Genomic DNA, 22,382 nt, shown 5'->3' on the forward strand with positions numbered 1-22,382 from the left:
AGAACACAATAGCCATGGCTATCCAAGGAAGTTAAAGATAGTATAAAATTGAAAGAAAAAGCATATAATTCCACAAAGATTAGTGGCAGGTCAAAGACTAAACAGAATATAAAGAAGAGCAAACAATGACTAAACAAATAATGGAGAAATTAGAGTACAGGCCTAATCTGGTCTTCTGGTCTGACAACTCGGCTTTTTATTGCCTTAAACAGCAGAGCTCATTTAGATTCAAGGAACACTTTACTCAAATCTTTAGATATGTTCAGAATTCTTGTGCAACTTACATAGGGATGAGTCAAAAAGCCAAAAAAAGTCTCATGTTTGGCCTGAACAGAAATAACTTCACTTGTTCATCATATAAAAAAGCAAGGGGAGAGAAGAGATGTGGTGTTCCTTAAGAATCAGACTTAAGTTTTTGGAACTGCCACTACATATGAGATGCCACAAAGCATCCTGCACTTGATTATGCTTAAATCTTCACTCACTTCTCAACCAATTTAAGAATCTAAATTTCATGTTTGCACTTATTCTCAAACTAATTTTGACAAATTATTTTAAAATGCTAGCTGCTCCATCAGTAGGCATTTTTGTTCAACATACCATGTCTTTTTCTGCAGAGCTTAAGTAATTGAGACAAAAATTTTGGTTTGGCTGATTTTCACTATCCTGGTCATTAGTAACACGCTAATGTGCAAGGAGGAAACATACCTTACAATGTCCCAGATACCACTAACACCATCCCTAGGTATGTCCTGTACCACCAACAGGACAGACCCACTAGAAATGGCAGCAGAGTGGTATATAGTCAGCAGGGAGTTGCCCTGGGAGTCCTCAACATCAGCTCCAGACCCCATGAAGTCTCATGGCATCAGGTCAAAAATGGTCAAGTGGCTTCCTGCTAGTTACCATCTGCTCCCCCTTAGCTGATGAATCAGTACTCCTCCACATTGAACACCACTTGGAGGAAGCACTGAATCTGGCAAGGGTGCAGAATGTACTCTACTTGGGGGACTTCAAATCCATTACCAAGAGTGGCTCGGTAGCACCCCTGTTGACCGAGCTAGCCAAGTCCTAAAGGACATAGCTGCTGGACTGGGTCTGCAGCAAGTGGTGCGGGAACCAAAAGGGAAAAACATCCTTGACCTAATCCTCACCAATCTACTTGTCGCAGATGCATCTGTCCATGACAGTATTGATAGGAGTGACCACCACACAATCTTCATGGGGATGAAGTTCCATCTTCACATTGAGGATATTCTCCATCTTGTTGAGCCACCATGCTAAATAGGATAGATTTTGAACAGATCTAGCAACTCAAAACTGAGCATTCATGTGGTGCTGTGGGTCATCAGCAGAAGCAGAATTGTACTCAACCACAATCTGTAACCCCGTGGCTAGGCACATCCCCCACTATACCATTACCAAGTCAGGGGATCAATCCTGGTTCAATGAGGAGTGCAAGAGGACATACCAGGAGCAGCGCCAGGCATACCTAAAAATGAGGTGTCAACGTGGTGAAGTTACAACACAGGGCTCCTTGCATGCCAAACAACAGACAGAGCCAAGTGATCCCATAATGAATAGATCAGAAACATGCCCTGCAGTCATGCCACATCCAGGTGTGGATAGTGATGGACAATTAAACAACTCACTGGAGAAAGAGGCTCCACAAATATCGCCATCCTTGATGAAGCAGCCTAGCACATCAGTGCAAAAGGCAAGGCTGAAGCATTTGCAGCCATCTTCAACCAGAGGTGCCAGGTGGATGATCCATCTCAGCCTCTTCCTGAGGTCCCCAGCAGCACAGATGCTGTCTGCAGCCAACTCTACTCACTCTGCATGAAATCAACAAACAGCTGAATGCACTGGATATTGCCATGTTTATGGGTCCTGACAATAGTCCTGCAACAGTACAGAAGACTTGTGCTCCAGAACTAGCCACGTCCCTAGTAAAACTGTTCCAGTACAGCTACAACACTGGCATCTACCCTGTAATGTGGAAAATTGCCCAAGTATGTCCTGTCCACAAAAAGCAGGACCAATCCAACCTGGCCAATTACTGCCCCATCAGTCTACTATCCATCAGTAAAGTAACGGAAGGAGTCATCAACAGTGCTATCAAGCGGCACTTACTCAGCAATAACCTGCTCACTGATGCTCAGTTTGGGTTCCACCAGGGCCACTCAGTCCCTGACCTCATTACTGCCTTGGTTCAAACATGGACAAAACAGCTGAGCACCAGAGGCAAGGTGAGAGTGACTGCCCTTTACATCAAGACAGCATTTGATGGAGCATGGCATCAAAGGGCCCTAGCAAAACTGGAGTCAATTGGAATCAGGGGGAAAACCCTCCGCTGGTTGGAGTCATACCTAGCACAAAGGAGGATGGCTGTAGTTATTGGAGGCGCATCATCTCAGTCCCAGGACATCACTGCAGGAGTTCCTCAGGGTAGTGCACTCAACCAAACCATTTTCAGCTGCTTCAATGACCTTCAGGAGTGTGACAAAATACTCTCCATTTGCCTGGATGAGTGCAACTCCAACAACACAAGAAGCGCAACACCCTCCAGGACAATTAAAACAGCCCACTTGGTTGGCACCCCATCTACCACAATAAACATTCGCTCCCTCCACCATCAACACAGTGGCAGCAGTGTGCACCATTGGCAAGATGCACTGCAGCAACTCATCAAGACTCCTTCGACAGTACCTTCCAGACTCTTGACTTCTACCACCTAGAAGGACTTGGGCAGCAGATGCATGGGAACACCACCACCCGAGTTCCTCTCCAAGTCACACACCATCCTGACTTGGAACTATATCACCGCTCCTTACTGCCAAGTCAAAATCCTGGAGCTCCCTACCTAACAGTACTGTGGGTGTTCCTACAACACACGGACTGCAGTGGTTCAACCCATCACCTTCATGGGCAATTAGGGACGGGGACTAAATGATAGCCTAGCCAGCCATGCCCACATCCAATGAACAAAAATATAAACAAATTCTACAAGTGTAACAAGGCAGTACAGGAATTAAGAACTCTTTTGTAGAATGATTTTTATTTCTGAATTTTTAATACTTTTTCAATCAACTCTGGTTCATTTCCCCAACATAATGAAAGGGTCAGAGATAGGGATAGACTGTTGTAAACACTCAACTACTGGCTTCGCCGATCTTTCGGTTATCTGTTACCTCCATACCTTAAGGATTCAGCTCAACATTCTGATCTATGTTTGCAATACTTATCTACCACCTCATCTTGCCATTGGTTGAATATACTATTTAAATATACACAAAATAACTTGCCATTTAGATGGATCCCTAACTTTTATTGTTGGTTTGCTGAGTTGGCCACAAACAAAATTGTCAGTACACAATTTAACAGCTGTGCAATGTAGCAACTGTAGATTGCGGTTAATTGAGACACTGCCTCTAGATCACTTCCTGAAACTCTTAATTATCATTTCGGCATTAAACAACCTACTAAAGTTTAAAAATTTTACAGATTTATTCTGTGCCCTGGAATAAAGTCCAAACCTTTATGGCACAACAATTCTGTACTTGAGCAAAGGGATTGAATTTGCATAAGTAAAATGTCTTCATTATAGTCTCCTCAAAGCCCCTAAGTTTAAATGAGGTCCACACCGTACCCCACAGAACGAAGCCTGAACAGTTTCTAGTCACCATACAAAAAGTTGTGTTCATTGTATTTCATGAAGATCTCAACAGAAAACAGGTGATACTGTGAAAAACATTGACACTCTGCAATACATACATTTTACTTGCCATCAATATTTACATATCTAGCACTTTATGAACAGAATGCATGACAAAACCAACAAATGATTTTTGGTCCAGAATTTCCTCAAAGTGGCAGCATGCACAACTAATTATTGGGGTTTACGCCCCAATCTTCCCATTTTCCAGCAAATTTTGATCTGGACAAGTAATTCTAATACACTGCAGTGGACATGATGCAGGGCCTCAGAAGTAAGGAAAGGCTAATGGCTGAGCCTATCTGCAATGATACAAATTAAGATGATCCACATTAAGATGGCCCGAATCACAGAATTCTGAAATTCAAACCCTTTCACTATGCTGAATCTGATCATTTGTAGAAACATTCAACTACTGTATTCAGTTTCCCACAAATTGAATATTTTCTCCTTTGTAAACAGTAGCAATTATGGTGACCTCGCAACCATTAGAAACATAGAAAATAGGAGTAGGTCATTCGGCCCTTCGAGTCTGCTCCCCCATTCAATATGATCATGGCCGATCTCTATCTCAACGTCATACTCTCGCTCTCCCCCTATACCCCTTCATGCCATTAGAGTCCAGAAATCGATTTCCTTAAATATACTCAGTGACTTGGCCTCCACAGTTTTGCGGTTGAGAATTGCACAGATTCACCACCAAGTGAAGAAATTTCTCCTCATCTAAGTTCTAAATGGTCTACGCTGTATCTGGAGATGGTGACTCCTTACTCTATACACCCCAGCCAGAGGAAACAACATCCCTGCATCCTGTCTGTCCAGCCCTGTCAGAATTTTATACCTTCAATGAGATCCCATCATTCTTCTAAACTCCAGTGAATACAGACCTAGTCAGCCAAATCTCTCCTCATACGATAATCCTGCCATCCCAGAAATCAGTCTGGTGAACCTTCGTTGCATCCCTCTTTGGCAAGTATATCCTTTCTTCGGTAAGGAGACCAAAACTGCACAATACTCAAGGTGTGGTCTCACCAAGGCCCTGCACAGCTGCAATAAGGCATCCTTGCTCCTGTACTCAAATCCTCTTGCAATGAAGGCCAACATGCCATTTGCCTTCTTAACTGCTTGCTGCACCTGCATGCTTTCAGTGATTGGTGTACAAGGACACCCAGGCTCCTTTATACATCAACATTTCCCAATCTATCACCATTTAAATAACACTTTGCCATTGTGTTCTTCCTACCGAAGTGGATAACTTCGCACTTATCCACCTTATATTGCATATGCCATGTAATTGCCCACTCTCAACTTAAATCGCCTTGAAGCCCCTTAACACCCTCCTCACTGCTCATATTCCCATCAAGTTTTGTGTCATCAGCAAACTTGGAAATATTACATTGGTTTCCTCATCCAAATCATTGATGTTTATTGTGAATAGCTGGGGCCCAAGCACTGATCCCTGCAGTACCCCACTAGTCACCACCTGCCACTTGGAAAAAGACCCATTTATTTCTACTGTTTCTTGTCTGCTAAGCAATTCTCAATCCATGCCAATATATTATTTATCATGCTTTACAATTAATGTGGTATTCAATGCAAGTTTAACTGTAGTTGATTAACAGTTTTAGGACATTATGGAAGTCTTCCCTTGTTTGACCTTCAAAGTTGGTGGATTAATTCTTCTGACATTATAAAGTGGCTACAAAAAATTAAAATTGAAATCAAATTTAACAGATGGCTAATTGTAAACCAGGTTCCTCTTTATCCAAGAGTGTCATCTCCCCCAAGAGGTGAGATGATTGAAACCATATATTTCTAAGTCAGTAAAGCAGTTTAAAAAAAAAATTGCCAACATACAATACCCAAGCAGGTGAATGAGTTCCTTTCTGCAAGTTAGTGCTGTCAAAGAACCCAGCCCAAAGGTTACATGGGTTCTGAGAAAGTTCAAAGTCCATTTCACAACTACCAAAATGAACGCAAAGTATTTTAAAAAGTGCTGTAATGAAGTCATATTACCTCTTCAACATTGGAAGCAGTCTTTGCAGAAGTCTCCATGAAAATGAGGCCATGTTCTCTTGCAAAAGCTTCCCCTTCATCCTTCTTCACTTCCCGCCTTGACTCTAAGTCACTGTAAAGGAGGGGAAAACCCAAAAGTGTTTGACGTTTAAAACAGAATAAATTCATGTCTTTTTCTACTGTCTGCTCCCTTCTAAAGAAGCCAACTCACATTGGGATGCAATTGCATGAGCATTCTTAATGTGCAGCCTAAACACAAGGAACAGATAGCCACTCAACAACTGACCCTGTTATTCTGAACTTCTGCACATAGGATACTCAAATGCAAAATCTGGCTAACGTATTTACCCTTCAATACAGGCCAACACTGTCACACCATCATGCCATCTAAGATCACACAATCCCAAGTTTGGTTGTTACTGTATGGCTATGAACAACCCCATGGAATGATATGATTATCCAATGATCCACTAGAGGATGGAAATTCTGTTTAATTTCAAGAATGCAACAAATTCAAGGGAGTCACTTACAATACAAGAACGAACTATGGCTAATGAGCAAAGTTGGTGCATTTTCTTTGTATGCTTCCTATTAGAGCAATATTAGTAAAGAACAAAAAGCTATCATTTTGCTTCAGTTTATATACATTTAGTTTCATAGTATTTTGCCAAATTGGATTGCAAAGTGCTATAAGATACCTTTACGGTCACAATTTCTGGGCATATTAATTTTAACAATTGCAATCAATTTTAGTTGCAATCCTCTTCCACAAGTATCGATCATCTTCTCTTTCTGCAACCAAATTCAGGATTATTCTGGGTGTGGACAACCCATGACACTCTGTCATGGCAAATCACTTCTTCAAACCCCATTCACTGATTTGCTCCAGAACTGATGCCACCAATGCAGTCACCTCCCTATGCACCTCTTCACTCAAAATTCTCAACCATTTCCCTGGCTACCCCCAACCCCAGCAACTTCTACCTTCTATCCTTGCTAACCTAAACACTTCAAGACCCACTATGCCATTGAATCACTCCCAACTAAACACTGGTTGGAAACAACTCTTGTGGCTTCCTACGCTCCCTTTCAGAAACTGCAAAAAGTCTAATATTGATCATTGTCCTCCTCCTGCAGGCCCATTTCTAATTTTTATCCTCTCAGATCAGTTTGAACAAATCACTCCCTCAGTTCCACTACCCCTCTCACAACTATTTAAATCCCCTCAGACCAGTTCACAAGTTATTCAAAGCACTGAGCCCTGGTCAGTTACCAAATATCTCAAACCCAACAACAGTACATTATTCCTTCCCATTCTTCTCTACCTCTCCACAACATTTAGCACTGTTTGCAATGCCAACATCTTCCATTGCTCCCACTACAATCCAGGGTTACACTTGTATATTGTTAAAAAGAGACTGTTACTGCAGCTTTTCATCTTGCATTCACCGGGACAAGAATACCAAATTTTAAACAATCACAAGAATTTATACTACACCAGAAAAGAAGTGCTGATCGACTGGCAAGTCGACTCTGGCCGAGTCCATGAAGAAAGCAATGGGGAACAATAAGATCCCCAAGCTCCCTGTTAATTTTTTAAAAGCGCAAGGCTTGAACATATTCCTTTTGTTTGCCGAGAGTGGGTCCTTGCATATGGACGTATGTCACTTCTAGCAAACATAAATGAATGAGGTTAGAACCACAAATGACTATCTTAAATTGATTGTTAATGCAGCAATCACACTCAGGATTGTTCAGCAAGTGCTGCCCAATCATGGAATCACATTCAACAGTAGACATTTTGTTTCTGGTTTTGTAAGCACAGGCTGGTTGAGTACAGGCTGTACTCAAACAACCAAAGAAACATGCTGTTTGATTCGATCAGCCAATCACTGGGACATACAGCCTATGTGCTTGGAATCACACCAGCACTGAAATTCATATACAACATTGCTCAATTGTGCAGTAGGCAAAACATCTTTTTGGATTGACAGCAGCATCCTGTTAGTGGAAGATACCAAGTAGCCATTGCATAGTGAATTCACCAAATATATCTAAACAGCTGGCCATGAATTTTATGCAGGAGTCTCTGCAGAGGTTAGCAGCTTTGACATTTGGATATGTTATAACTTGGTACCAATGACAATGGAAAAGATGTCTGTCCTTTTACAGGTCGTCTGTCCAGACATCTAATTGGTGTGTTGTGGGACAGAGATCCAAGTGTGACAACAAGAGTGCTAATAGTGACAGGCTCATCTGAAGCAGTCAAATCACTGGACTCAACATGTGGCTGGAAGACTTGTGCAAACAGACCAAAATTCATTCATCACTGCAAGGCTCTCTGTGGAAGAGAAGTTTTATTTTAAGAAAGGAGGGATGGAGTTGGTGGGTGAGACCATTGAAACAGCTGTTGAGGCAGATTTAAGCTAATAAAAGGCTGGGCATACTCCATCTGTCTATAGCAGACTTAGAACAGATAGCCAGGAGTAGACCCATAAAAGCTAAAGCCCAAGTTAAAAAATGTAACAAGGGAGGCAGAATTCTAGAGCAACGCATTGATAGATCCTTAAATGTTTATGTCAACACTAAATTTAATATACCAGATCTGTAATTCTATGTAGCCCTGTAAAAATTATAGTCTATTTCCGAACATGGCTAGATCAGAATGATAGATCAGAAACTTTAAGGTAAACAAGATTTTGGAAGATGATTTGTATTGGTATAATGCTTTTCCTGACCATTGGACACTTTTCCAAAGTACTTTACAGCTAAATAAGTACTCGAGGTGAAATTTCTATTGCATTGTAGAAAAACACAGCAGCCAATTTGCACACAAATAATATAACGACTAGATTATCTGTTTTAGATGTTGACTGAGGGGTAAATGTGGCTGGGACACACCCCTGCTCTTCTACAAGATAGAAGGAAGATTAGGAAGCAGATGGAATCTTGATTTAGCACCTGATCTGAAAGGTGGTACCTCCAACATTGCAGCACTCCCTCAGTAATGCACTGGAGCACGTGCCTTGATTTTTGTACTCGAGCCCTGGATTGGAACTTGAACTGGAACCCACAACCTTCTGACTCAAGGGGTACGAGTGCTAATTGAACAACAGCTAACACTACATCTACAAGGACAGAGAAGAACTGGATGAAACAATCCAGCTGCACTTGTTAATGAACATCTCACTTCCAGAGAGAAGTGACTTCAGAACTATGCTGAAGCAATCTAGATTCAACTGACACAAACTAATGGCCCCAGTTTAACCACAGGTGTTTGCTATAGACCTCTTGGTAAAAGTGCTCTTTGCAATGAGGCACTTCAAATACAAAATTATCAGAATTCGATAAAGTTTGTAGAAAGAGTTTTCAGCTTCAAGCATGCAGTGGTTCAAAGGAGAGTTATCTAGCATTGTGGGCAGATCAGTTGAAAGGTTTGTGGTCAATAAAGCTGATTGTCTAACAACAGGCTAATGTAGAGACAAACTTTAGTGTGGGGGGAGGAAAAAACACAAGCAACAGTGACAACAATAATGCTAGATTCAACCTAAACAGTCAAGCAGAAGTTGCCAAAAATTCAATGGCATTTAATTTCAAGAGTTAAATGTGCAAAAAATGGCAGAGGACGTAAATCAGGCCAGCTAATCAACCCTCCTGGTTGGGGATAGTAATACCAATGAAGAACTGAATTCTCAAAAACACTAATGCAAGTGAAAGCCATAAGATCCCTAAAATTTAAGAGCTCATGGTGACTAACAGGTCATGTACAAGGGTTAATCAAACTTAAGCAGAGACAGTATTAAAATTAAACCACCTTGGAAAAAATAATAGGAATTGACATCATGCTGAGCTTAAGGTACTTGGGTTGCAGATTAAATGGCAAAACTTGGACAGTCGAGCAGCAGAGACCAAAGTTCAGACTCACAGCTCTAGAAAAATAGGTGGATAAGTTTGCAAAGCTGTTTACCAATGCGAAGAGGAAATAAAACTGTATCCTATACTGGGCATCTTACTTTTTAAAGGCGTCTAAGGCCATGGAAAACACAGAAGAGGTTTCATATGATACCAGAGATAAAATGTTATCATTACGAGGGGAGATTTGGCGGGGGGGGGTGGGGAGCTGTGTGTGGATAGTGTAGTGGTATTGTCACTGGACTAGTAATCCTGAGGCCCAGGGCAATGCAATAAAAATCTGGAATTAAAAGTCTGGGGTGACCACAAAACCATTCCTGACTGTTGTAAAAATTAATGTCCTTTTCACAGAAGTCCTTTGGGGAAGGAAATCTGTCATCCTTACCTGGTCTGGCCTATATGTGACTCCAGACCCACAGCAATGTGGTTGACAATGGCCTAGCAAGCCACTCAACAAACTGCTACAAAGTCACAAAAAAGGAATGAAACCGGATGGACCTAGGCACCAAAAACAGCAATCACAGCCCTGTCGACCCTGCAAAATCCTCCTTCCTAACATTTGGGGACTAGTGCCAAAATTGGGAGAGCTGTCTCACAGCCTAGTCAAGCAACAGCCTGACAGTCATCCTCACGGAATCATACCTTACAGATAATTTCCCAGACTCCCACTGGCAAAGGTGGCAGTGGCAGCACAGTGGTATACAGTGGGAAGGGAGTTGCCCTGGGAATCCTCAACATCGACTCCGGACCCCATGAAGTCTCATGGCATCAGGTCAAACATGGGCAAGGAAACCTCCTGCTGATTACCACGTACCACCCTCCCTGATGAATCAGTGCTCCATGTTGAACATCACTTGGGAGAAGCACTGAGGGTGGCAAGGGCACAGAATGTACTCTGGGTGGGGGACTTCAATATCCATCACCAAGTGTGGCTTGGTAGCACCACTACTGACCAAGCCCTAAATGACAGCTGCTAGACTGGGTCTGCGACAGGTGGTGAGGGAACTAACAAGGGGTAAAAACATACTTTATCTCATCCTCACCAACTTGCCTAACGGAGATGCATCTGTCCATGACTGTGCAGTGGTCACTCCTACCGATATTGTCATTGTGGAGATGAAATCCCGCCATCGTGTTGCGTGGCACTACCACCATGCTAAGTGGGATAGATTTCAAACAGATCTAGACTGTGCATCCATGAGGCTGTGGGCCATCAGCAGCAGCAGCATTGTACTCGAACACAATCTGTAACCTCATGGCCCAGCATATCCCCCACTCTACCATTACCATCAAGTTAGGGGATCAACCCTGGTTCAATGACGAGTGCAGGAGGGCATGCGAGGAGCAACACCAGGCATACCTAAAAATGAGTGCCAACCTGGTGAATCTATAACACAGGACTACTTGTGTGCCAAACAGCATAAGCAGCAAGTGATAGACAGAGCTAAGTGATCCCACAACCAACAGACCAGGTCCAAGCTCTGCAATCCTGCCATGTCCAGTCATGAATGGTGGTGGGCAATTAAACAACTCACTGGAGGGGGCAGCTCCACAAATATCCCCATCCTCAATGATGGAGGAGCCCAGCAAAGCAGTGCAAAAGATAAGGCTGCAGCATTCGCAACAAGCTTTAACCGCAAGTGCCGAGTGGATGTTCCATCTCTGCCTCCTCCAGAGGTCCCCAGCATCACAGATGTCAGTCTTCAGCCAAATTGATTCACTCCACGTGATATCAAGAAACAGCTGAAGGCACTGGATACCGCAAAGGCTATGGGCCCTGACAATATTCCGAAGTACTGAAGACTTGTGCTCCAGAACTTGCCATGCCCCCAGCCAAGCTGTTCCAGTACAGCTACAACACTGGCATCTACCTGGCTATGTGGAAAATTGCTCAGGTATGTCCTAAGCACAAAAAGCAGGACAAATCCAACCCAGCCAATTACAGCCCCATCAGTCTACTCTCCATCAGTAAAGTAATGGAAGGGGTCGTCAACATTGCTACCAAATGGCGCTTGCTTAGCAATAACCTGCTCACTGACACCCAGTTTGGGTTCCGCCAGGGCCACTCAGCTCCTGACCTCATTACAGCCTTGGTTCAAACACGGACAAAAGACTTGAACTCCCAAGAATAGGTGAGAGCCACTGCTCTCGACATCAAGGCAGCATTTGACAGAGTGTGGCATCAAGGAGCCCTAGCAAAACTGGAGTCAACAGGGATCATGGGGAAAACTCTCCACTGGTTGGAGTCATACCTAGCACAAAGGAAGATGGTTATGGTTGTTGAAGGTCAATCATCTCAGCTCCAGGACATCACTGCAGGAGTTCCTCACGGTAGTGTCCTAGGTCTATCCATCTTCAGCTGCTTCATCAATGACCTTCCTTCTATCATACGGTCAGAAGTGGGGACGTTCGCTGATGATTGCGCAATGTTCAGTACCATTCGCGACTCCTCAGATACTGATGCAGTCCATGGCAAAATCCAGGCTTGGGCTTACAAGTGGCAAGTAACATTCGCACCACACAAATGTCAGGCAATGACCATCTCTAACAAGAGAGAATCTAAACATTACCCCTTGATGTTCAATGACATTACCATCACTGAATCCCCCACTATCAACATCCTGGGGGGGTTACCATTGACCAGAAACTGAACTGGACTAGCCACATAAATACTGTGGCTACAAGAGCAGGTCAGAGGCTAGGAATCGTGAGACGAGTAACTCATCTCCTGACTCCCCAAAGCCTGTCCACCATCTACGAAGCACAAGTCAGGAGTGTGATGGAATACTCCCCACTTGCCTGGATGAGCACAGCTCCCACAACACAAGAAGCTGGACACCGTCCAGGACAAAGCAGTCCACTTGATTGGCACCACTTCCACAAACATTCACTCCCTCCACCATCGACACTGTAGCAGTGTGTACCATATACAAGATGCACTGCAGGAATTCACCAGGGCTCCTTAGACAGCACCTTCCAAAACCACGGCCACTACGACCTAGAAGGACAAGGGTAGCAGATAGATGGGAATGCTATCACCTGGAAGATCTCCTCCAAGTCACTCACCATCCTGACTTGGAAATATATCGCCATTCCTTCACTGTTGCTGGGTCAAAATCCTGGAACTCCCTTCCTAACAGCACTGTGGGTGTACCTACACCCCATGGACTGCAGCAGTTCAAGAAGGCAGCTCACCACCACCTTCTCAAGGGCAATTAGGGATGGGCAATAAATGCTGGCCCAGCCAGTGAAGCCCACATCCCATGAATGAATAAAAAAACTGGGACTATTAATTAGATCAAAGATTAAGAGATCAGATATAGATGCTCAAAATTATAGGGTTTTGGTAAGGTTAATACATTGCACGAACACACGCTATAAGTGGTTGGCAAACACATTTTCCAGCTATACATGATGGACAGTATAACGTCTGAAGATAGTTTTACTGTATCAATACGTAACAAGCCATCTACAATCTTATTTCCAACTTCAATGAAAGCTGATTCATTGTCATGAGAAGTGTTATACTGACCAAAACATTTGTTTGCAGCAAAATGCATTAAGTCTGAAGCAACAAAAATTGGAAAGACTATTAGAGAAAGATGACTTTTTGAGTATCCATGATCAGCAGTGTAAAATCAGTAGAAATGTGAGGTCAAATGCAACAAACCAAAGTATGCCAAATTAGGAAAAAAAAAACTGGATACAGGAGTGGATTTAATGAAAGAGAAGGCATAAGGTATGCACAGATGAGCAAGAATAACTGTCAAAAATAAACAACACTCTCCAGGCTCTAAGCAGCAATTTTGAAATTGAAGTTGATGAAAATGAATTATTGTTCTTTGGTCAAGACAAACAAATGTCTGCTTTGATTGTGAACATGTTAGATATTGGGGCCTATAGTGAAAAACTATTTCCACTGATCAGTGAAAATTAAAAACAGTCACCCCCAACCTCCTCACCAATCTTCTTCCCATTCACCCTACAAAACACTGATCTCTTGGATAAAAGCAAAATACTGCAGATGCTGGAAATCTGAAACAAGAACAGAAAATGTTGGCAAAACTCAGGTCTAGCAGCATCTGTAGAGAGACAGACAGAGTTAACGTCGAGTCCATATGACACTTCTTCAGAGCTCTGAAGGGTGATACGGACTCTAAACGCTAACTGTTTCTCTCTCCGCAGATCTCTTGGATTTTGCCAGATCAAAACACCAACCATTTTTGCATTTCCTACCACTGTCCACTCATTAAAAAATCTTGCTCATCCAGAATTTTATTGTGAATGATTGACACCCTTGTGTTAACTGAAACAATTCACAAATGAGGCAAAAAATTTTAAATGAGCTTTTTGAATGAAAGTCCCAGTTTCAGGTGTTTGTCCTCAAGTTAAATAATCTGACAAATTGAGCACTTCAAAATGTATATTCCTTAAAAGGAGCTTTGAGGCATGCATGTTTCTTGCCCTAGATGAAACTTAATTTTCTTCAGTTTGAACAACGGAGATTCCCAGGGATGAATACACTGGAGTGGCTTTATCTGACAATTCCTGTCACTGCGCTTGTGTGGAATTCCCAAAGTTGGGGGGGGAAAGGTAGGCAGTGGGTTTGGAGTGATTGTGTTTTAAATGTAGATTACATGGAACTATGCAGTTGGAATTACAATGCTCCAAAATGCCAACAACTGCAGTAAATCAGCTGTCAAAATCAAAATGCTCTGTGGGGACATGCCTTCACTGGAAATAATTCTCATTTTTCAGCAATTTCTAAATAATCAGTGTCACTTTTGTATAAATATTATAGAATATTGTTCAAGCTATTACCTCTCTCAGCTTAGCTTCTAGTTTTGAGTCTTAAGGGTTCAGGAGGCAGCCATTTGGACCATGAGTCCCTGCTGGCCATCAGTATAACAATCCAGTCAGTCCCATTTCCCCACCCAACCAACATAGCCCTGCAAGTTTATTTCCCTCGGTGCCCAATTTTCTTTTGAAATCATGAATCATCTCCACTTTCACCACCTTTGTAGGCAGCGAGTTCCAGATTATTACAATTTGCTGCGTAAAAAAGTTCCTTACTTCCCCTGCCACATCACTTGTCCAAAATCTTAAACGTGTTCCCTAGACCTTGTACCATAGCTAATGGGAACAGCTTTTCTGTGTCTACCTTATCTTAACTTGTCATAACCTTGCACACCTCTATCAAATTTCCGTTCAATCCCTTATGCTTCAAGGCAAAAATGCCAGTTTCTCCAACCTAGCATTGTGGCCAAAATCCCTAATTCCTGGAACCATTCTGGTAAATCTCCTCTGCACCCTCAAGGATTATCATGTCCTTCCTAAAATGTGGTGGCCAGAGCTTTATAAAGGTGCAACATAATGTCCCTGCTTTTGTACTTAATACCTCTATTTATGAAGCTGAAGATTCCATTTGCTTTGCCAACCCAGCATGTCCTGCCACCTTCAAGGATCAATGCAAATGCGCCTCAAGGTCCCTCCATCCTTTGAACTGCACCATTAAGTCTATTTTGCCTCTATCTACCTCTTCTGCTAAAATGCATCCCCTCACACTTCTCCATTACATTCCACCTGTCACTTGTTTGCCCATTCTGCTAGCCCATATCCTGCTGCAGCCAACTGGTATGATCCTCACGGTTTGCCACACTTCCCAAATTTTGAAATTTCACTGTATATTCCAATATCCAAGATACTTATACACATCAAAGCAGTGGTACTAGTACTGACCCTTGGGGAACAACGCTGTCCATCATCTTCCAGGCTGAAAACATCCATTTAGCACCACTGCTCTTTTCTATCCTTAAGCCAATTTATCCAATTTGACATGGACCCCATTCCATGAGCCTAAATTTTATTAACGAGCTTTTTTCTTCAAATTCACATAGACAATGTACACTGCTTTCTCTATCAACATTCTCTGTTAGTTCAAAAAATTCAATTAGATTAGAAGGACAATCCAACTTTTACAAATCCCTCCTGGCTCTCCTTAATGAACCCAAACCTTTCCAACGGCTTGTTGACTTCCAACAGTCCCCCTCTTCCGCTCCCCCCCAAACACCCCGTTTGTCTCTAAAGCCTTACCCGCCACTGATGTTAAACTGACCACCCTGTAGTTACCAGCAATGTCTTTGCACTCTTTCTAGGATAGTTGCCACATTTGCCATTCTCCAATTATCTAGCATCTCTCTTCTTGCCCCCCACACCCCATCTACAGAGAAAAAGATTATGGCAAATCCTTCCATTATCTCCACCTCCACTTCCTTTATCAACCTAGGATGCAAGCCATCCAGATCAGATGACTTATCCACTAAGCATAGCCGGCCTTTCCAGTATATCCTACCCATCATTATTCACCCCACCCATTCATTACCTTGAATATTTACACATCTTCTGCAATTCTATCAGCATTCTCTTCCATGTAAACACAAAGTATCAAGTATTCTAGCCTTTCCCTGTGCTTTTAAGAACACTTTGTCCCTAACAGGGCCCATCTCAACTCTTATTACTCACTCACTATTTACATGCCTGTAGAAGATTTTTGGGTTCCCTTTTATGTTAACTGCCATTCTATTCTCCATCACTTCTACAGGATAATAGTAGTAAACTGTAGAACTTCAAAAGGGCAGACAGGTGGCAGATGAACTTCAATGTGGAGAAAGGTGAAGTGATTAATTTTGGTAGGAAGAACATGAAGCAACAATATAAAATAAAGGATACAATTCTAAAGGGTGTGCAGAGGTACCTGGGTGTGTATGTGTGTAAGTCACTGAAGGTGGCAGGACAGGTTTAGAGTGGTTAATAAACCATACACTATCTTAGGCTTTATTAGGGACATAGATAACAAGAGCAAGGTTATGAAGATACTAATTCAGCCAGAGTTGGAGTACTGCACCCAGCTCTGGGTGCTACACTTTAGGAAGGATGTGACGGCATTGGAGAGAGAGTGTAGAAAAGATTGAGAGAATGAACTTCCTCGTCTCTGGAACCAATTACGAAGATAGATTGGAGAAGTTGGGACAGTTTTCCTCCTTGGAGAAAAAGCGGCTGAGAGGAGATTTGATAAAGATTCATGAGGGATCTGGACGGAGTAGATAGGGAGAAACTGAAACGGATTAAGAATGAGGGGGCAGAGATATAATGTAATTGACAAACAAAGTAAAAGTAATGAGCAAAAACGCTTTCATGCAGCCAGTGGTTAAGGTCTGGAATGCACTGCCCAAGTGTGTGGTGGAGGCAGGTTCAATCAAAGCATTCCAGAGGGAACTAGATTGTTATCTGAAAAGGGGGAATGTGCAGGGTTAAAGGGAGAAGGCAGAAGAACAGCACTACGTTAATTGCTCATTCGGAGAGCCGGTGCAGACATGATGGGATGTATGGTGGCCTCCTGCGCTGTAACAATTCTGTGTTTGTGAATCTGTAAAAGGGTAATAAAGTGGGTCTGATTAGGGACCAAAAGGAGTATCTACACACAGAGGAAGAGGGCGTGCATGAGGTGCTAATGAGTACTTTGCAGCTATCTTTTAATAAAAGATATGAAGAATGGAGAATTGCAAACATTACAACTAAAGGTCAATCAATTCAACCTCAGTGGTGGTGGGAATGCTTTTAGAAATGATGATCCGGGCCAAAATTAACAGTCACTTGGACAAATGTGGATTAATTGAGAAAGCCAGCACAAATTTGTTAAAGGGAAATTGTGTTCAACTTACTTGAGTTTTTTGATAAGATAACAGAGCATTGATATGGTAACTGTGATTTTCCAAAAGACTTTTGATAAAGTGCTGCCTAATAGGCTTGCAGCAAAGTTGAAGCCCATGGAATAGAAAGGACAGTGAAAGTATGGACAGGAAGTAGGTTGAGTGACAGTGCTCAACGGTTGTTTCAGATTTGAGGAAGGTATACAGTGGAGTTCCCCAGTGGGCAACACCAGGACCACTGTTTTTCTTGATATATATTAATGCTCTAGGCTTGGATGCTTTAAAATTTGCAGATGACAAAACTTAGAAATATTGTGAACTACGAGGAGAATAGTGATAGACTTCAAGAGGACAGACAAGCTGGTGAGATGGGCGGACATATGGCAGGTGAAATTTAATGCAGAGAAGTGCAAAGTGATAGGAAGAATGAGGAGAGATGAGGTAGGAAGAATGATGAGAGATAATAAGGTGTGCAAGAATACAGACCCAAGGGTACGTATGCATGATTGTTGAAGATGACAGGGCAGGTTGAAAAAGTGGTTAATAAGGTATACAAGGTCCTGGGATTTATAAATAGAGGCACAGAACACAAAGGCAAGGCATTGGTTTGGCATTAACTGGAGTATTGCAATCAATTCTGGGCACTACATTAGAAAGATGTGAAGGCTTTAGAGAAGGTGCAGATGATTTATGAGAATGATTCCCAGGAAGAGACTCTTCAGTTATATGGATAGATTGGAAAGGCTGGGTTTATTCTCCTTGGAGAAGGTTGAGGAGATTTGACAGAGGTATTCAAAAATCATGAGGGGTCTGGACAGACAGGTAGTTAGTAACTGCTCCATTAGCAGAAGGGCTAAGAACCAAAGGATACTGATTTGAAGTGACTGGAAAAAGAACTAATGGCGACAAAGAGAATTTTTTTATGCAGTGAGTGGTTAGGATCTGCCCAAGTGGCAGGGGGCAGATTTAATTCTAAAGGCAATTGGAAAGGCACCCGGAGGAAAAAAATTACAGGAGTACAGGAAAGGGCAGGAGAGTGGAACACTAGCCAAGCTACTCTTGCAGAGAGCTGGTACAGGCATGACAGGCCTAATGGTCTCCTTTGCTAGAAACATGATTTCACTCTTATTCTCATCTTCCCATCATAGGCCTATACTCAAAAACAGTTTGTCAGCTTTTGCTAGCTTTCTAGGTTGCTGTGCATGTTAATTAAAATTTTACCTCTTATTTCCAATAAGCATGATGACCATGTTGGAGTTGGAATGCTGGCGAGCATCTTCTAACCAAGTTGTCAAGTGATTGAAAGTGTCCCTTCTGTGAAAAAAATGTTACAGATAAAGAAAGGTTTTAAGTCGTTGAACAGCATCACGTTTACATGCAAACCCTCGACTCTCTTCTTATTCCTGCCCATTTCTAATCACCCTTTCAGAAAGGTCAATGCCATTAAACTCAAATTCCACTTCTCCAACCATTGCTGTTTTAATTACTTCAGTGACTTCCATCCCACCCACAACAGGTAAACTGCTTGGCAGAAGACATGCATGATAGCCAACACAATTCTTCAGACTGTTCTGTTGCAATCATCATCCACTGCCTCTCTTCTGTGTCCCCACCCCATCACCCCACAAACACGACAGTACTCTATCATGGTTCTACAATTACCTACCACTAAGCAGTCAGGATATCTCCAATGGCATCTAAATGGTCATCTGTAGTGTGCCCCAAGACTAAATGTTGAGTCCAATCAATGGTACCTGCAGGTGATGTGTTACCAATAGGTGTCATCCATAAGCACATCAGCTTCCATATGTTTGACTCAAATTTACCCTGCTGCCACCACCTTCAACTCTAGAAATATAATTTTGTCTGGTTAGTATCAAGTAGATCAGCCAGAATATTTTACGTGATCAGGATTAAAGATGCCCTGTTTGCCTCACACCTGAAGCTGAACTTCTCAGGCATCCCCAATCATTCATTCAAGCTGATCCAGCAAGAGCCTGCTGCATTCTAAACAGTGCTTCAGACAGCCAGGGCCTGGGAGAAGGGGGTGGCACAAAGTGCAATACACAGAGCCCAGACTCAAGACAGTGCCAGAACCACAGTAATCTTTGACCAAGTAGCCTGTCAAGCAAAATGATCTATGTGGCGGAGTGACTGTTGTTCTTGCAGTGCCCAAAGCAATCATTGGCCAAGTAGGAGGTGCCAGGTTCCCCAGTTCCACCTTTCTTGCTTGCCTCATGTGAGGAAAGTTCTGTTTGCTGGGCTCTAGTGGCAGGTTTTGTTGTTGTAGAGGTGGAGGGCACAATGAGCACCTTCTTCAGACTCAGAGCACAAGGTAAATGCCTCTATGTTAAGTTAGTGGCCAGAGAAACTGACCGTTTTAATAGTCTAGTTCAGAAAATTGCGACCATGGAAAAGCTGCAGGGGTCTGCAATTGCACTGAGGCATCATATTGCCTTACCCCACATCCTGCCTCTCAGTTTCCTGAAGCAATGTTCTGGTTCCTCTGTCCCTCCCTAGTATCACATTAAGTCAAGTTTCCACCACTGGATTACTGTCAAGCAAGGGCTCTGTCCTCCCTGGTCTGTGTACGTGTGGGGGGTAGGAGAGGAAGATGCACCACCATTTATAGAGCACCAACCACCTAACCAGTGATGGCCAGCTAATGCAGCATGGAATATAATGGGATCTTACAGCTTGTTCAACTCAGCTGGATACAGGTCAGTACTTTCACTGACTGTGCCACAAGTGGATTACTTGCAATTTGCTCTTGTTTCACCTCTGGACTTGGTCTGTGATTTGAGTGGAAGGGGCCATTTCCTAACCCTCTCATTGCTGGAGGGGAACATCGCCTGGCTGAATACTGTGGGAGAACTTGGGGAATACAGTGTGTTGAAACCGACCGACTGTTTGTCTCAGGAAATCAAGTATATGGGGAGCAGGCAAAGAAGTGGAGTTGAAACCAAAGATCAACCATCACCATACAGAATGGCAGAGCATGCTCAACAGGCTATACAGTCTAATCCTCATTTCTTGTGAAAACATGAACAGCCACTTGCATCACATATCTACGCTTTAAACACGATCTTCAGGTGGATAAGGCTTCCCACTGGGAACATGACATTGAGCTCTTTGCCCCTGCACTCGAGAGGAAGTAACATATACCCAAAGCGCTAAACAGCCATTAAGAGCACCCCCTAGCTACTCACTATGCAACCCACCTCGAAACTTTCTACACACTGCTCTAGTCTCATGGTGCTGGGTATCTTAAGCAATATACATTTCAGTTTGTGCCACATCTTTTTCCTGCCTTACAACTCACTGCATGATTTGCAGCTTTTTTGGGGGGGGGGGGGGGGGGGGGTTGTGCAAGAGATGAGGGGCTTAGAAACTGGAGAAACATCAGGGCCCATGATTTCTCTCCCTGACCCTGCTGAAAACCCATTTCACCATCATCACCCAGCTACATTCCTATCCCAACCCTACCAAAGTGACCATCCATATCCTTTGTCACTTCCGTACTTCCATATTTGATTTCTCCAAAAACCTCCACTGCTTTCCCCATCTCTAATTTAAAACTCCAACTTACCTAGAACTTGCAAATGAATCTCATCTCATAGATGTCTCCAAAGTCCATTTCTCTCAATACATCTCTGGATACCTGCCTAACTGTTCTCCCAGATCCCATTCAGATTTGCCCAACTTTCCTGTATAATACTATAGAGAACTGTTAAGTTAAAAAAAACTGAAAATAACTGACCACTAAAATGTTCACACATGAAATAATGGTGTTAACTTCATCTCATTTGAAATGTTTGCCTGCATTATTTAAAGCCACTTTTATATTGCAGTGAGTTCAAGATATCATAAGCAACTCCCATACCGCTCACACCTTTGCTACAGTGCAAGCCTGTTCCAGCATATGCAAATTACTGAAATACTTTGCACCAATATTTCTGCACAAGTGTGGCCGTGGAGCAGCTTGAAAGCATAGGCCCTGTTCCGGGTCCCATACTGTGCCTGTAAAAAGTTAGAAGTACTGCAGACTAAAAAAATCTAGTTATGAACAAAATTTTACAGAAAGCATTGCTTTACACATCTGCAAATAGGAATAACTACGTACAATCTGATAGCTATTACAGAAACATGGCTGCAGGGTGACAGATTAGGACCTGAATATTGAAGGGTATGTAACATTTAGGAAGGACAGGAAGTTAGAAAAAGATGGAGGGGTGGCTCTGTTAATTAATGACGGTATTAGCCCATTAGAAAGGGATGACCTAAATTCAGGAAATCACGATATAGAGACCATTTGGGTAGAGATGAGAAATGATAAAGACAAGAAGTCACTTGTAGTATACTGCCCCCCCAGCAGTAACCACACAGTAGGACAGGGTATAAAGATGACAAAAATCAGTTGTGCAGTTAACGATGAAGAGGATAGCTGTGGATTCCAGAATGATATCAATGGTTGGTTGAACAAGTGGAAAATTGGCAAACAGAATTCAAACCGGAGAAGTGAGAGGTCATGCATTTTGGGATGGAAAACAAAGCAAGGGAATACACAATAAATGGGAGGATATTGAAAGGGGTAGGGGAAGTGAGAGATTTTGGGAGTGCATGTCCACAGGTCCCTGAAGGTGGCAGGATAGGTAGATAAGGTGGTAAAGGTGGCATATGGAATGCGTTCCTTTATTGGGCAAGGTATAGAATACAAAAGCAGAGATGTAATGACGTAACTATAAATTCCAGCTGGTTAGGCCACAGCTGGAATTTTGCGCAGAGTTCTGGTCACATTGCAGGAAGGACATAATTGCTCTGGAGAATGTTGCCCGAGTTTGAAAATTGCAGCTATGAACAAAGATTGAGTAGGCTAGGGTTGTTTTCCTTAGAACAGAGGAGGCTGAGAAGTGGCTGGATTGAGGTGTATAAAATTATGGAGGGGCCTAGATAGAGTAGGCAGGGAAGACTTATTTCCCCTAGCGGAGGGGTCAATCACCAGGGGGCAAAGATTTAAGATGCTTAGTAGA

At 42.7% G+C, this 22,382-nt stretch overlaps 1 protein-coding gene across 1 annotated transcript in view; it reads right to left on the minus strand.

The window, feature by feature from the left end:
* Positions 1-22,382, minus strand: part of rab2a (RAB2A, member RAS oncogene family) — a 97,950-nt gene that overhangs the window by 33,008 nt on the left and 42,560 nt on the right. Inside the window, exons 5-6 of the mRNA XM_078540441.1 lie at positions 18,574-18,666; positions 5,732-5,843 (exon numbers count right to left, since the gene is read on the minus strand). Of these exons, the coding sequence (XP_078396567.1) occupies positions 5,732-5,843; positions 18,574-18,666 (205 nt within the window). The remainder of the gene's footprint in view (positions 1-5,731; positions 5,844-18,573; positions 18,667-22,382) is intronic.

This window comes from Cetorhinus maximus, chromosome 4, assembly GCF_964194155.1.
Source record: "Cetorhinus maximus chromosome 4, sCetMax3.hap1.1, whole genome shotgun sequence".
NCBI lineage: Eukaryota > Metazoa > Chordata > Chondrichthyes > Lamniformes > Cetorhinidae > Cetorhinus > Cetorhinus maximus.